At 42.0% G+C, this 17,299-nt stretch overlaps 1 protein-coding gene across 10 annotated transcripts in view; it reads right to left on the reverse strand.

Moving 5' to 3' along the window:
• The window catches only part of Ube2e2 (ubiquitin-conjugating enzyme E2E 2), a 320,722-nt gene extending 303,761 nt beyond the window's left edge, over positions 1 to 16,961 (reverse strand). For 4 of the 10 annotated variants that reach the window (XM_017315959.2, XM_017315956.2, XM_017315957.2 and 1 more), the window contains exons 1-2: positions 15,905 to 16,187; positions 10,943 to 11,126 (exon numbers count right to left, since the gene is read on the reverse strand). In XM_017315959.2, coding sequence (XP_017171448.1) covers positions 10,943 to 11,126; positions 15,905 to 15,968 — 248 coding nt within the window. In that variant the 5' untranslated portion in view covers positions 15,969 to 16,187. Of the gene's footprint in view, positions 1 to 10,942; positions 11,127 to 15,904; positions 16,188 to 16,261; positions 16,484 to 16,831 lie in introns of those variants that run through there. The other 6 variants (XM_017315960.2, XM_006518012.3, XM_017315958.2 and 3 more) reach the window with 5 other exon arrangements.
• Between the last annotated feature and the right edge of the window lie 338 nt (positions 16,962 to 17,299).

A 17,299-nucleotide genomic window follows, 5' to 3' on the forward strand; every position in this document is an offset into this window, starting at 1 on the left:
CAACCCTGAGATTCCACCTCACACCAGTCAGAATGGCTAAGATAAAAAATTCAGGTGACAGCAGATGTGGCGAGGATGTGGAGAAAGTGGAACACTCCTCCATTGCTGGTGGCACTGCAAGCTGGTATAAATACTCTAGAAATCAATTTGATGGTTCCTCAGAAAATTGGACATAGTTCTATTAGAAGATCCAACAATACCACTCCTGGGCATATACCCAGAAGATGCTCCAACTTGTAAGAAGGACACATGCTCCACTATGTTCATAGCAGCCTTATTTATAATAGCCAGAAGTTGGAGAGAACCCAGATGCCCCTCAACAGAGGAATGGATACAGAAAAAGTGGTACATTTACACAATGGAGTACTACTCAGCTATTACAAACCATACATTTATGAAATTCTTAGACAAATGGATGTATCTGAAGGATATCCAGATTGTGTAACCCAATCACAAAAGAACACACATGACATGCACTCACTGATAAGTGGGTATTAGCCCAGAAGCTCAGAATCCTTCTTAGAAGGGGAAACAAAATACCCATGGAAGGGATTACAGAGTCAAAGTTCAGAGCAGAGAGTGAATGAAAGACCATCCAGAGACTGCCCCACTTGGGGATCCATCTCATAAACAACCACCAAACCCAGACACTATGGCAGATCCCAACACGAGCTTGCTGACAGAAGCCTGATATAGCTGTCTCCTGAGAGGCTCTGTCAGTTCCTGGCAAATACAGAAGTGGATGCTCATAGTCATCCATGGGATGGGGCACAGGGTCCCCAATGAAGGAGCTAGAGAAGGGGGTTGAAGCCCCATAGGAGGAACATCAATATGAACTAACCAGTAACCCCAGAGCTCCTTGGGACTAAACCACCAATCAAAGAAAGCACATAGTGGGACTTGTGGCTCTAAATGCACATGTAGCAGAGGATGGCCTAGTTGGTCATCACTAGGAGGAGAGGCCCTAGGTCTTGGGAATGTTCTATACCCCAGTATAGGGGAATGCCAGGGCCAGGAATGGGATTGGGTGGGTTGGGGAGCATGGGGAGGTGGGAGGGAAATTTTCGGAGCGGAAAGTAGGAAAGGGAATAACATTTAAAATGTAAATAAAGAAAATATCTAATAAAAAATAAATAAATCAATTAGAGAGAGAGAGAGAGAGAGAGAGAGAGAGAGAGAGAGAGAGAGAAAGAAAGAAAGAAAGAAAGAAAGAAAGAAAGAAAGAAAGAAAGAAAGAAAGAAAATAAATTCTAATACAAATTCTAACTTCTGGTTTGTCTTAGAACGTTCCCTTACAGGACACAAAGCTGAACACAGTAAATTGAATCAAACATTTTGGCTGACCCAATCAACTGATAAAGAAATGTCAATATCTAATTCCAACCTGAGACCCAGATGGCTTTAATAGCAGACCTTTCAATACTAATACTATTCATTCGTTGTGCTATAAATACCTGAGTACTCTGTGCTTTATACCTGAATACTGTGTTCATTATACTGAATACTGCACGCATTATACCTGAATACTGCATTCAATATTTTAATGCCATTACATGAGCATGACATAAAGAAAGACAATATGTTTAAACTTAACTATGTCCTCATGTTATTGCAGTTGGGAGCTGCTATTAATGGAACCCAGGGACTCATAGATGTTAAGCACAGCATTCCCAATGAGCTATACCCCCAACCTAATCAGGCACAGTGTTCTACTCTGATCTGTAACCACACCTAACATCCTAAGTACATGCAGAGTACCCCTGGCACGCCTGTGAGTGTTCCAGGCACTACTAACTATGGTTCACGCCTTATAAAACTTAGGATTTGTAAAAGCAAATAAACCACTCTCAAAAGCAGCTTTGTTTATAAGTGAGATTATTAATAGAGCTGCATAATTAAGATAATGTATGAGTGGCAGCTAACTTGAGTACCTTAATGAGGATTGAAATAACAGACATTTATGCTCAAACTATTTTATTCTGTATCTTTGTTTAATTTATTTATGAAACTTTATTATATTCTTACACACACACACACACATATACACACCTGAGAGAGTCAGAGGACAACCTGGAAGACCAGGTTTTCTCCTTCCACCCTGTGGGTTTCAGGGATCAAACTCTGGTTGTAACATTATTCCTCCCACAGGACTGCTATTAACTTGCTAAGGAAACACCAACAACAACATAATGTTCATGTCTCTAATCTGCATGACTCAGGGTTGAGACACCATGACTGACATCAAAACTGATAAAAAACAAGCAAATAACAAACCCTACATTTGCATATGAATAAGTGTGACTAAAAAGTGAAAAGGCAAGTATCAGGGGCTGAAAAGAAGCATAAAACATTTTCAAAATGAAAATATCTGTAAGCTCAGGCTAACCATGGCAAGGTCAGCACTCACAGACTCACACCCTCCAGAGAAGTGGAGGAGGAAAATGCAGGAGAATAAACTACAAAGGAAAAGGGCCTGAAGTGGGGAACAGCACAGGTTGTAATTGGCAGAGTAAAAGCTTTAGAATGCATAAGAATAAAGGCTCAAAAGGAATGGGGGTGTGGCTTTGTGGTAGAACACTTGGCCAGATATCTAAAGCCTTGGGTTTGAATCCCAGTGTTGGCATTTCATCTAGGCTCCACCCTACAATTACCTGGCAACAGCCAGGTGTGCCTGACTCACTATAAAAGGGGCTGCTTGCCCCCTCCTCACTCTCTTGCTCTCTTCTCCTCTCCTCTTCCTCCTGCTCCTCACCCTCTCTCTCCCCATTCCCCTGCCCACCTCTCTCCATGTGCTCACAGCCAGCCTCTACACCTCTTCCTTTTCTCTCTCTCTCTCTCTCTCTCTCTCTCTCTCTCTCTCTCTCTCTCTCTCTCTCTCTCTCTGCTTTTCTTTGTCCCTACTCCCTCTATTCCCTTCCCACACCCTGAATAAACTCTATTCTATACTTTCTATACTTTCCCTTCATGCAGCTGGTACCTCAGGGGGGAAGGGATGCCTGGGCATGGGTCCACAGAGGCACCCTCTTCCCCAACACCTTATGTTGCATCCACCAAACACATTCCTTCTTCCTTATCTTTTTATAAAACACAACACCCAGTACCACCAAAAATAAAAATTAATAAATAAAAGATTCAAGGGCAGAAAAAACTAAATAAAAATTACCCCCTCCCCAAAAAAACACTGTAAGAAAATCATAAATGAAGTATGTAGGAAACTTAAGTGCAATCCAATTTTAATCAAATAACATCTTATGTGATCTATATGTTCTGAGTTGATTCACACATGCTGTTCAGCTTAGCACTGACTGTCCACAACTGTAAACTGGTTGTCAGTACACAGAGATAGGTTGTAGCTGGACTCTTTAAGCATCATAAATGTTGGCCCTTGAAAATATAAAATTAATTATAGCTAATACATCTGCTCCTGGAGGGTTCTGCTGCTGGAGTGCTCACTTCTCCTGCAGAGACCTTGGTTCCTAGCTCCCAACACCCCACACCCAACGAGGTGGCTCACAAACATCTATTGCTCCAGTTTCCAAGGATGTGACACCTTAATCATGCCTCCCGAAGGGAAGCAAAACTTAAATTCATAAAACAAAAATCAATAAATTTTAAAACAAACAAAACAAAAAACCAGCTACAGTTCACTGTGGGTTAGCATGAAATAAATCACACAGTGAAACTATTAATATCTCCATTTTTCAAAGAGAGAACCAATAAATACTACAGAAGTGTGAAGGAAATAAAATTTAAATATCTTCTTTAGAGTATAAAGACAACCAATAGTGATTCTTTTAATTAAAAAGGTGAGATAAACTAATTAATCCTAATATTTTAGAGCAAGCTGTCAAATATATTATTTAATTAATATATTATTTAATTAATAAAACAATTATGTATAATTACATAAAAATAAGTTGTTCAGAGTTACGTAGAAAAATAAAAAATAAAAGAGTTAAAACCACAGACATATACAAGGCTTCTTCAAAAGCTAAGAGTGGAGAGACAGCTCATCTAGCTAGACAGAACACTAGCTGGTCTTCCAGAGGACCCCTAATTTGATTCCCAGCAATCCCATGATAGCTCACAGCTGTCTAAGACTGCAATCCAGGTGATCTGAGGACCTTTTTGGGCCCCCCTCTAGCACTAGGCATGCTTGTGGTATACTGACAAACATGCAGGCAAATTACTCATACACACAAAACAAAAATAAATATTAAAAAGAAATTAAAACTGCTGGGACTATCAGGGAAAGAAGGATGGCCAAAAACGTATTGCTCCCCATTAAAAAGGAAACTCCCACTATAGGTGATTTGTTATGAGAGATAAGTGACTTTTTACAATATTTATTTTGTTTTAAGTTATGTATATGCATGTATACCTGTATAAGTCGATGCACAGGTGTGCAGAGCCCTATGGAGAACATCCAATCCCTTACAGACACCATCTAGTTACAGTCAGTTGTAACTGTTGTGTGTGCTGAGAACCGAACTCGGATCTTTTCAGAAGAAGCCCAAGCTCTTCATGTTTGACCCACCTTTCCAGCTCCCAGGGGACATTTATAAACTGTTTGCAAAATTAGAAAAAGAAACATTCAAAGAGTACCCTTACCAACCAAAGATGCTTGAATCTCAGACAGAGGACAGTTATGGTGATCCTGAACTCCAAAGTGCTAAGATTACACGTTTGTACCAGCTGGAAACCAGTTTTAATCTAAAAGAACTTTATTGGGATTTTCAATTAAAAATACCAAAATAAGTATTTAATAAACCATAATTTCCTGTCAAAGAATTCCCCAAAAGAACCCACACTTCTCTCCCAGCCACTATGGTTACAAATTACTCATTTCAAAAAGTAATTTCCTGATAAACTCAACAACTCTAAGCAATAAGCCAATATATTACAATATATTTTGAACTACTGTTACCTTATCAAGGCTGTTTCTCTAGACAGAAAGGATTATAGAAAGAATTGCCATTTAAATAATTGTAAGGTGTCCTAGTGAATTAAATGACAGCAATTCTAAAATTCTCCAAAACCTGTAATCGTGGTATGTATTACATTTCTGTCTTGAGTAAGGAAGACAGCTAGTACTGTCCCTAGGCTGAGGAAAAAAAGGAAAAAGTATCAATACTTCACCCTTAGAGTGTACCTGTCACATGATAGTCTTAGGCCACTAAGAGTAAATTAAGCCCCTCACAGGCTGTAGCACTTGGAGAGTGGGCCCCGTGCCTTGACTGGGCAGCAGAGTGGAGCTGGCTCTTGAGGTGTGGGTGCAGGCAAGCCAGCCCAGAGTGCATGAGAACCTGAGACCTGACCCTGACTCCAGCCAATGGTGGAACTGCATGGCCTAGCCAGAGCAGTGCTGGACAGCTCACCTTGGTGTTGTAGATAAGGGAGGACTGGTACACTGACCAGTTCAGCTACCATCCAGGCCCAGATGTAGGACTCTGAGTTGACCCACCCTAAAATCTTTATCATCTGAGAACAGTTGAGATGCAGGAAAGGGCCAGTCCTGCTGTTCCAAAGCTGCAAGATCTCCATGACACAGGTCAACAACAAGATAACCAAAGGAGTCCTGGTCCTCACCAATACAATATTGATGGTGTCACAGAAGCCAGAAACCTCAAACCAGAGACCAATGACTCACTGTAATGACATTGGAAAGTATGTGGACAGAGGGATATAGCATGGGACACACTGTGACATACTACAGCTTTCATGATGAGATGTTTTTCTATGCTTTGTTTTTTTGTTTTGTGTGTGTGTGTGTTTTACTTTGGAGGGCAGTTGCAAAAGCAAAGGACAGATATGAGAGAACAGGGAGATAAACACAACAGGAGTGCATAATAGGAAACTCACAACAGGAAACTCACAATAGGAAAGGTTAAAATAAATAAATAACCCCCTCCCCAATAAAAGAGTGAATTAAACAAATCACACAGAATTCTCAGCTACTGCTTTATCTGTCCTCATTTTCAGGATAAGACTGGTTACTATACACAAGCAAGAAGAAAGAATGAGACACTTATATTCCAAGGCAAATTAAAAGGTGACTTTTTAACAGACAATTGTTTCAGCCATAAACCATCAAGATAACTGACTATTTCCAATTCCCATCATCCAATATGACATAACACCCAATTCAGTGATACACAGTTAGTAAATGTACACACTTCCCTGGAGATTCAGGAGCAATGATCACATGTTTGCCTGTTTACCTGGCTTAACATAAAGCTGTGTCGAAGGAGTGCATGATCTGAGCACAGTCAGTGCTTCAAAATAAAATAAAATAAAATAAAATAAAATAAAATAAAATAAAGGTATGCAAAGTGGGTGCTTGTCAGTCATAATTTATTCAGACTCAACAGGATGGGAGATATATGAACACACTTCAGAAAATTGAAGCAGTGTAACACACACAAATCTTCCGTTATAGAAAGTTTACTCACTCACTCACCCAGGTCTCAGCACAGCAAGAACGTGGGCATGAAGCAGGAGGAACTAGAACTTTAGCTACTAAGATCTTTCTTTACACCTGTACTTTTTTCTCCCTCCCTATTCTTTTCCCCTTCCTCCTTACCTTCCTTCCTCCTCTCTCCCTCCCTTGTCTTCTTCCTCCTCCTAATGTTTTATTTTAGACAAATTCTCACTGTGTAGCCCTAGAAGGCCTTCAACTCACAGATATCCATCTACCTGCCTCCCAATGATGAACCTTATTTCTATTTTTGTTTATGCCCATGTATATGTATGCCGTGAACAGGCCAGTTGAAGATGTCAGATTCCCTGAAGCTAGAGATACATGTGGTTGTGAGCAGCCTGATATGAGTTCTGGGACTCTCTTAACTGCTAAGCAATCCTTCCAGTTCCCACATCTAGACTTTCTATATCCCCACAGACTGCATGCCTTAAGACACATCAGCACTCCTAACCAACTAAACATTTCCTTCCCAAGAATTCTCAAGAAAGCATCACATTAATTTTATTGCATATTTTTAATGGCAAAAGAGTCTCTAGAAAAAAACTTTCTAGTGCACATAAGCCTAGAATTCTGAATGCTGATAAGTACCACACACCTGTCATTTTAAGAGACCACTGATTTAAAATACATCATTAATTAAGTGTGAGCATCAACTGTAAAATGCTTGCTGACTCCAAAACACTGAAAAGTTTTAAAATACACTCTTCAAGAAAAAAAAAACACAGTTATTACAAGCAAACTTCATTGAGTTCATCATAGAACGGAAAACCACATTAGAACAACTGAAATCCACCTTTCAGCCTAACAAAACCATGAAGTTGAAAACCAAATACTCTTCCTAAATTGGCACTTCACTGAAATCTCACTAACATTATAATATCAACTCTGAGAAAAACTAATTTGGAATAAATCTGATCTAAAATTCATTATTTATCAAAATATCAATGTGAAAGTATTTGATTCAATGAGGACCTCAAAATAGATGTTTTATGGCGGTGACTAGTAATTTAATCAAAACTACACATTTGTCACATTAGACATCACATAAATGTCTAAGTACATATCTGCAAATATCACAGAGCAGTGTAGGCACTCTAAGAGAAGCAAATGAGGTAGAAACACTCCAGGCTTTGAAATAAAACTGCTCTCAAAGGGAAATGCACCTTCCCTCTTAGAAAGGACAAAAGCTCAGACTACTGTTTCAATACGGAACTGTTCTGCAACCTCAAAAATGAGATATTCTAAGGAAACATTTCTAAAATACATTAATTCTATAATTATAGTACATTTATTATAGTAATTACTAATCCAACAATCCTAGCATTACAATTCACTTAGGAATTGAGCCCCTAAGTGAAAAGCCCTTTTCCTGAGTTACTACAAAATGGATTAATTACTGCATCCGAGTTGCCCTAGTGACAACACTAAGTTCCCCAGGTTAATGTTTGTATTAAATGGAACTGACGGATAGCCTCACGGCAGTAAGTGGCATAAAGTCTAACTGATGGCACCCATTTTCTAGAGGTTACTATAAGCAAGATACTTACAACATTCCAAATCACCACAGCAAAAGAGAAAACCGAGTCAGCTGGGCATGCTAGCATACCTGTAATCCTAGCACTTGGGATACTGGCGTAGGTGGATCTCAGGTTCAACACCAGCCTGGGCTGTATGCTAAGTTTCTAGCCAGCCTTGGCTACACAGTCTGAGTCTATCTCAAGTACATCCCCAAAACTGAAACAAGAGGAAACTACGACTAGAGACAATAGGTTATGTTCAGGTCAGAGAGCTGCGAAGTATTACAACCTGGGTACCAAGCCCAAGCCTTTTACTGTTACTGCTTATCTCATAGAATAATGGTGTTTAGAAAGACTTTTCATCTAAACATTGATTCTTCATTTCTCTTAAATACAAATTAAAATTTTATTTTGAAACTCCGCTACCCAAGACAAGCTCAGAGCTGTAGAACAGCAAGACATGACTGAGCTGGCTGCCCTGGGCAGGGACAGTGCTACTGTGTGGGGATGAAGGTAGGATCTCTTTTCCCCCCACTATTCTCAATATTCCCACATTCTTGGAACCTTGACAACAAACCTTCATTTCTTAAACCACTTATCAAACAAGCAGCGTTTTTACACACAAAACCCATAGTAAATGGGATCACATACTGCCACCTGTAAATCATCAGGGAACCTAAAAGACACGCATTGATCACAGGCTAAACAGAATGATTTTGCCAGTGAAGAGACTGCTTTCTCGGAGAAGCAGCTAAAAGATGCCTTTTACTGTAGTGGTATTTGTATTACTTCCTATTGGGTGTCAAGCTGGTACTACCCTGGACTAGGCACAGATAACCTCTCTAAAGTCAGTTTTTCCTTTATTTGGAGATGGTCTTCCTTCCATAGTTTTTTCATGAAATCACTGGGGTGTGCTTTCTAAAACATTGTGGTAAATGGATTAAAAGATGAACCATGAACTTGAAAGGTCCACATTAAACAGTATACCTTCCTTCAAAGGCTGTCTTGACTTTTTTGTTTTTTTTTTTTTTTTTTTTTTTTTTTTGGTAGGGATGCTCCCAGCTAGATAAAAGAGAAATCTCTAGTGATTATCAATCACAGAAGAGTCAAGGACAGTTCAACAGGTGTGTTCCCCACAGACCTGTCTAGCCCTCTCTTCTCTCTCCCCTTAACTAAATGCCTGAAGCAGTCCTGAGTCAATAGCCCAGGGCTGGATGTGAGTTTCGAGATGAAACTGCATAAGATCTCAACTGAACAGTATTACCCATCCACCTCCCTAAACATTGTATTTCTCCACTCCTGATCTTTCTTGTCTACCCTGCCCCAGCCCTACTTGGCAGGAGCAGGTCACTTTATGTTGTGCCATAGAAGGAGAGAGATCACCGTGAGAAGTCTCCTTGGACATGGGGTATAACAGCATAAAGAAACAAAAGCATTTTCCCTGCCCTATCATGTTCCAATCTAAACTGGTGAATACCTGGAGCTATCTGACTTCATGTAATTCCCTCAACAGTAGTAAGAGATCCTGGCAAGGAAAAAGTGAATATTCAGGAAGCATACACAGGGACAGGCTGCATGCATCTAGGACAGCTAGGACTGTGGTCTAAAACATTTGTAGAGCATGCTACCAAAAGGCTGGACATCCTACATCTAGCTGGTTTAAATGGCTTGCTGACCAGTCACCATAACTCTCACCAGAGGGCCTGCAAAGATTCATCCCAGGCCTGTGGATAGGAGAAGTTGGAAGGACACACAGTTTTTGTTTTTATAGGAAAGGAGTTCCATAATTCCTATTATCCAATGGCTCATAAAGCTGTCATCCAACATTCGGAGAGTTTCCTGTACCTGAAGTTATGTGTAGTGAAAAGAATGTTAATGTTAATGTTAATGTTAAGCCCTACTTCTTATTTGGTATTTTTATTTTTTAAAATGTATTAAAGAGTATAAAATCACAAACAAACGTGAGTCCACTGAATATAATCTGCCTTTCAAATTATCTTCCAAGCACCAAGCTATGATGTAACCTTATCAAATCAGATTCCCTCTAAGCCCGCCGACATGCCAATCACTGTAAGTGGTTAAAGTAGTGATAGACCAACATCCAAGTACCTCTTTCAAGATCTTTCTGTCTTCTAGGGAAAGAAGAAATCTGCATCAGGAGCAACCCACCACCACTACCACCTAATGTAATGAACTCAAGATGCATTAATACTAGCATTTCTGACCTTACCAACAAGGAGATTAGATACTAAATTATCACTTAATAATTACTTCAACAGATTGTGTGTGTTCATGTGCATGTATGTGTTAGCCACAGAAGTTATCTCCCCTATCACTCCCTGTTTGTATTGGTTCAGTTTTCATTGTTGCTTAGACAGGATCTCTTCACTAAATCTGGAGCTCATTAACTGGACAAGATTTGATTGCCAATAAGCTATAATAATCCACCTGTGTCCAACACACACACACACACACACACACACACACACACACATACCACACACACCTCCTCTCAGAGCGCTGGGATTACAAATGTGCATACCATTCCCAGTTTTTATATGGGTGATGCTAATCTAAACTCAGCAACCAACACTGTTCTCACTAAGCCATCAGCCTCACTCCCCAGCCCCAGCCAAGAGATTCTCAATGCCAATTCTGTGTCATTGAGCATATATTCACAATCAAATAACCATAAATCAAATTATACGTTTATAATGTCCTACCCACATTTTCTATCAAGATATAAATATTTCAAAACACTACAAGTGCCAATTTTATAATATGCCATGACTTTAAAAAGGTTTCCACAATTAAAAAGCACATTTTTAAAAGACCACATCATATAAAAGGGGAGACAATCTATAAACCCTATGACCTTCAGTCCAGAAAATCAACTAAGTACAAGGAAGGAAATTCAAATGAAGTGCTAACAACGGCTGGCTACCTTTTGGCACTGGTTGACAGTTTCGCGGCTGTCTTGCTGGATATCTTCCCCTCCTTTTTCTTAGGCTGAACTTGTTCTCGATCAGGTTCCTGCTGAACGCTCTCCCGCTGATCTCCATCAGAACTTCCTCCACTAGTGCTTGGACTGTCATCAACTCTCTGCGCCTCAGTGGACATCTTAGATCCTGGATTAAAGAATGGCATGTCATTTATTCTGCTGTGGTAGGGACTACAACAAGGTATGTTCATAATGAAGAGAAACAGAGCCCATGAAACAAAAGAAGTATAATTAGGTATAAAAATGAGAATTGCCCATTTATAGAACAAATAACTCTGGGGTTTGCTAAAACCTCTCTTCTCTGCATTCATGGAAAATTTAGAAACAAATGTTGGTAGCAATTTTATTCACAAGGCAGAAAGTAAAAACAATTCAAATGTTCTCTAATTGACGGGTAAAGCATGGTGCATCCACATGACAATATACCTCAGGCACAGAAACAAATGAAGTCTGGCATCTGCAAGCTTCAGCAGAAAGATCTTGAATCTTTATGCTAAGTGAGCGAAGCCAGCCAGAAGGACCAGACTGTACAAGCTCATTTGTAAGGAATGTCTAGACAGGTACATGGTGGGAATGTAGAGACAGTACAGGAAAGTGTTTTCTAATGGGCAGAAAGTTTCTACTGAGTGATAATAATATTCTTAAATTAACTAGTGCTTATAGTAGAAAAGCCTCGGAGTTCTGCTTTGCTTTGTACTGCTGAGGACTCAACTCAGGATCTTGGCATGATAGGCAGGTGCTGCCATTGAGCTACCTGCAATCCCTAGGCTAAGTTATACCTTTTAAGATGGCAGCCTTGGGGCTGGAGGGGCATTTTGGACAGTGCACACTCAGCAAAGTTCAACCGCCAGCATTTACAAAAATGGAGGGGGTTACTTTTATAAGGTAAATTATATCTCAAAAGAACTGGCACAAGATAAACCAGAAGGGGTTGGAGAGAGAGTTCAGGGGTTATGAAAACTGGCTGCTCTTCCAGAGAGACTGGAATCAATTCCTAACACACACATGGTAACTCACAATGGGCTATAGCTCCAGTTCCAGGTGATATGACACCCTCTCTGGCCTCCCTCGGCACCCAGGCATATATATGGTGCACGACATACATGCAAACAAACATCGATACACAGAATATAAAATAAGTATTTTAAATAGGGGGGGGGGGGGAGAGAAAGGACTGAGAGCCTAATTTTTATAGGCACTGGGAGAAGCATTTTGGGCTCAGCTATGAGATGTCCAGACAGGTAAAGAGACCTGCAAAGTGTCCTGACAAGTCGGTGTAAAAAGGCACAGGGCTGAGAGAGAGTGGTACTGCCACGCTAATATCCAATCAATACATCCTTAGAGCTGAGCCAAGCTTAAAATCCTCTAAGCTGGGAAATTGTTTTAAGTAACCTTTGTGATAACAGAACAGAAACCATGTGATCCTAAATAAGAACTGAAGCTTAGGAGGGTGTGGGCTCTGATCCAGCTCGACTAGGCAACCATGTTGCACAACAGATAGAGAGTGTACCGAGACACTGAAGGATTCCTTTTTTCCCAGTCTGGAGGAAATCTCCCTAGAGGTTCAGAATTCACTTTGCTTTGAGTTCATGCTCCTGGAGCAGCTCTGATGACTAACTCAATTCCCGTAATACTTTGATACCTAGGTAGCCGTTATAACCTAGATAGTGACACAAAAATGCACTGAGAAATGGATAGCCCTTCTCCAATCTCATTGTATTATAATCAGCCCCAGGTTGGTCCTTACTATCACATCCTGTATGACCTAACAAGCTGACAGACCTAGAATGAAACTGACAAAAGTCATGTTCAGACTCTACAGGGCCTCAAGTCACCAGTAATCACTTTGAGTATCATATAGCTTCAGCTCAGACATGCTTTTGAAAAACGAGACTGCCTGTGACTAGAGTCATCACCACCACCAGCACTACCACCACCACCACCACCATCAAGGGTAAAACACACATACATGGGGAAGGGAAGAGATAAAGAGAAAGAGTTTTATCCAAAGTCCTCTTGAAAAGGATCCATTTTGGTTACTCTTAAATTAAGACTGAAATAAAACTGTTGTTGACATGGTCAAGAGCAAACTTCAGTACACACAAAAAACAGACACTTCAAATACAATTTATTATTATCATTACCTAGTTCAAAGGCATGACCCAGTACTTCTGATCAACATTCATCACCATCAGCTCATCCTAGAGTTTATTCAAAACCATGGTAGCTTTTCTAAATGCAGGCCTTTAACAGACTGAAAGTTTTCTATGAGAAGCTTATAAGACAAATATGCACAGCACAGTACTGGAAGAAGCAGGAAGCACAGCGATAAAGCATCAACAGACACTACATATGACATGACCATCCTCATCCCTAGTCCCTTTGTTCATGACATCCAGTAAGTCTGTCCAAATAGCTCTCACACACTCACAGGACATTGAGACTGCTCTCCCTCTCTCTTGTAAGTGGAGAGCATCATTCCCCACGGCTAAGACACCTTTTATGAGCAATAAAGTCACTTAACAGAATACCGAAATTTTATGTCTCTATGTTTCATGTCTAGCTCTAAAAGCCTGAGTATATTTCTTGGGTTTTCTTATTTGACTTTAACATTCTTATTATTGGATTTAATATTTGTATTCTTTCTCAGCTTGCTTCTTTGAGTTAAAATATATCTAAAGTTAAAAACCTTGTAAGTATGTGCTATATAGCATGCTAGCTAAGCAGGCTTATGTATAAGCAGGGAAACAGAAAGAAGCATTCTTAGGATTAGATGCTCTCAAGGTAGGGTACTGTGAGCAAACTTTTAAGAGATGTGAAATCAGTGAGAAATTGTTCTATGTATCCTAAACCTGAGGCAATCCATCACATGGCAAACACAAGAACTCTAGAAAAGTAGTTGCCTTACACTGCAAGCACAGCTGTGACTGCTGTGTGCTGCATCAGTCATGAAGTGCACACATTTCAATACTCTTTTGTGCACACCTAGTAATGTGTAAACTATATAATACTGAATAGACTATGCAATGATGTAATGGGCCATAATCTGAAACTGAAATTTCCTCAACTACTTCAGAATACCAGAAGATTAAACTACTAAACTACTATTAAAGGTCTGGGGGTATGGCTCAGTTCTAGAGCCCTTGCCAAGCGTATATGTGAAGGCCTGGGCTCAACCAGAACACTTCCCCAGAAAGCAATTAAATGGCTAAACAGAAGCATAATTTCTCTAGTTTTACAGTTTAAAAAATTATTTCTATTTTTGATCTAAGATACCTTATCCGATCCAAATCTTTACGTACAAATGACAAATCCTCCTGAGAACACTGATAAGCATTATAAAACCATTTAGACAAAGGCTCTGTATCTCCTATTCAAATGTCAAGACTTAAGAGACTTTCTGCTGAGTGTTTTCTGAATCCTTGATTACAGAAAAAAGGGGACAACATGATTGTGTACTCTGGCACAATTAACTCTTATGAGAGGAAATCCTCTGCAGGTCACTCAAATGAACTATGTATAAAATTGGTGCCTTGTCTCTCTAAAGTAAAAATGAGTAGGTCCCTGAATTAAAACTTCTACATATTAACTTCTCTGGCATTTTAAAATTAATTCCTAAAGAGCTAATTCCCTAACCTAGAAGGAAGCTAAATTCCAGGGATCTAAACACAAATACATCCTCCAATGACAGTTTCAAAGATCTTAAGACACCTAAAGTGATATTTTTACTTCAGATTCAAGTAACCCTTAGTTTCTAACTAAATATAAACATATTACATTTAGGTATTTAAACACACTCATTCTTTTTGAGCTTTATTGACTATGTGCTCTGTGATGTCATCAGGCTCTGGAAATTCCCAGCACATAGTGAGTGAAATTAGCGTGTTTCAGAAAAACTTACGGATCTAAACAAATCCCACCGATGAAACCAACAGTACTCAAGTCCACATTACTATTCAAATCATCAAATGTCATGATTTTTAAAAACTTAGAAAAGCAAGTATTCATTTGTGCAGCTGCAACAGGAAAATGTGAACTTGCATTGGCATACCAGTTTTTCTACTTGTGATTTCTGAACTTTTCCAAAACATAAAATACTTTATATTATACGCCAAACCTGTAGCGCTATCCAGCTTCCCAAGTGTCTGAAAAGATATTTATTTGGAAAATAAAAGTGGAGCACCTGATTGAGGGAAGTGCTGTGCCCTAGAGGAAAGAGCTCAAGGTATGACATATGAAAACACTCCATCTTCACCATCACCCACAAACAAGACTGCCAAGCGCCCAGGAGCATCCTGACTGCCTGAAGAAAGACAAATATTTAGATTCCCAAGATTGCATTTCTAGAGCATGCTTTTCAAAATCCAAGGATTTAAAACTAAGATGAGCTTTAAAAAAATCTTAAAAACAGTAAGGTAATCAGAGGTAAGTCCTAGCACATTCTTTTGTACTTTAAAATGGAAATACTCAAGTAGACCCTCAAAATTACAAAATACAAGGTTAGAGGATAAGAATCTTGCAAATCAGCAAATAAGTCCAAGAGCTGCCACCAAGCCCAGGGTGATGATGTCTCTCTAATGCGGCCTTAATTTCCTTTAGGGAAGATGGATGGGGCATTTCTGGTTAGTTGTGGAAAAAGAGACACAAGAAGCCAGGCTTTATGTTCATTAGAATTGGAAAAGGGCAAATGGATCAAAACATTAGTAGCGAAGAGGGGGTGGGTGGGGGTGGGAGGACAAGGGTAATCCAGTTTCCAATCAGGCCAGTGGGTGCTGCAGAGAAGCCAGAGGAAAACTGGCTTCGGAGCCAAACTGTGCCAAGCATCGGGCATTACAAAAGACCAGTGTGACAACCCACACCCCGGGGCATCACGCACACACCCAGCGGGTACTCCCTCACCCTCACCTCCTGTAGCAATTATGCAATTTGGGAAGAGCTCCGGACAGCCGGGCACTTTGCGCCGCGACATCCATCCTGGACTTTGCGGAGACTTAGTTCCTGGCTGCGGTGGGCTCGGGAGGGGAGGGGAGAGGTCCTCGTGGGCGAAGGACGGCCACACTCTGCGGGACGGGGGAGGGGCGCGCGGGCCCCAGCGGACACGCGCAGGGTCAGGGAGGCCTGCGGGGCCGCGGGCGCGCACCCGAGCCGAGGCCGCGGCGGGGGCGGGGATCTCGCCGGGCTGGCCCTCGCCGCGTGGGGTCCCCGCGCGCCCCACGCCGCGGCTCTGGCCGCGGCCACGCCCGCCCGCCCTCACCTACTCACCTCGCGGCGTCGCCCGCGCTCCAGCCGCGGCTCCGACGCCGAGTCCGGGAGTGAAACCGCCGCCTCCGCGAGCCGCCGCCGCCGCCACCGCCGCCGCCGCCCGCCGTCCGCGCGCGCCCCCTCCCAAGCGCGCGCTCGCCCTGCCTGCCCTGAGAGCCCGCGACAGCGCGAGCCCCACGTCGGCCTCGCGGTGTCGCGCCCGCGAGCCCGCGACGCGATTTAGCCCCGCCCCCGCCGGCGCGTGCCCGCTCGAGGACCTGTGAGGTGCGCGCGCAAAAGTAAAGTGACAGCTGAGTCCTGGGCTGGGCGGGCCGGAGCAAAGGCGGGTTAGGGCGAAGGGAAAGGGAGGAGGGAAATCGAGGCTCAACGGCGGCGGGAAGGGAGGGACGAGAGGACCTTGAGGAGCGCACGAATTAAAGGGACACGCGGGCTAAGGGGTGGGGTTGCGCTTCAATAAGGTGCAGTGCGGCGGACTGGGATGAGGGGTAGGGAGAACACACACACACACACACACACACACACACACACACACACACCTGCACCACCAGCTCGTGCTCGCGCAGGACCCACCTGCACCGCTGTTGGAAAACTTCGCGTGGGCCCGGGTGAAGCCACATTTTACCCCTTAACTGCTGCAGGGAAGGTCCTGCGGTGCCTAGTCCTGTCCAGGGCTGCTAGCTGTCACTCTGGGAGGCTGGGGAGGGCGGGGCGGGACGAAGGGGGCAGCACTATCAGAGCAAGTGGGAGGCTGCCACTGTGCCTGAAAGACACAGGTGGGATAGTAGCCATGCTGTGGGTGGCCTGAGGAATATAAGGTTGCCCTGTCATTGTAGCCCAAAATAGCTACTTAAAACAAAACAAAACAAAACAAAACAAAAACCTGCACATGCTTTGTTAACTCAGCGCCCATGAACTCACTTCACCACCACCACCACCACCACCACCACCACCACCACCACCACCACCACCACCACCCACACACACACACACACAACACCTCCAGCCTATCATAACCGCTGAGATCTAGGACTACTCTTA

The sequence above is a fragment of the Mus musculus genome, chromosome 14 (genome assembly GCF_000001635.26).
Source record: "Mus musculus strain C57BL/6J chromosome 14, GRCm38.p6 C57BL/6J".
In the NCBI taxonomy this organism is placed as follows: Eukaryota; Metazoa; Chordata; class Mammalia; order Rodentia; family Muridae; genus Mus; species Mus musculus.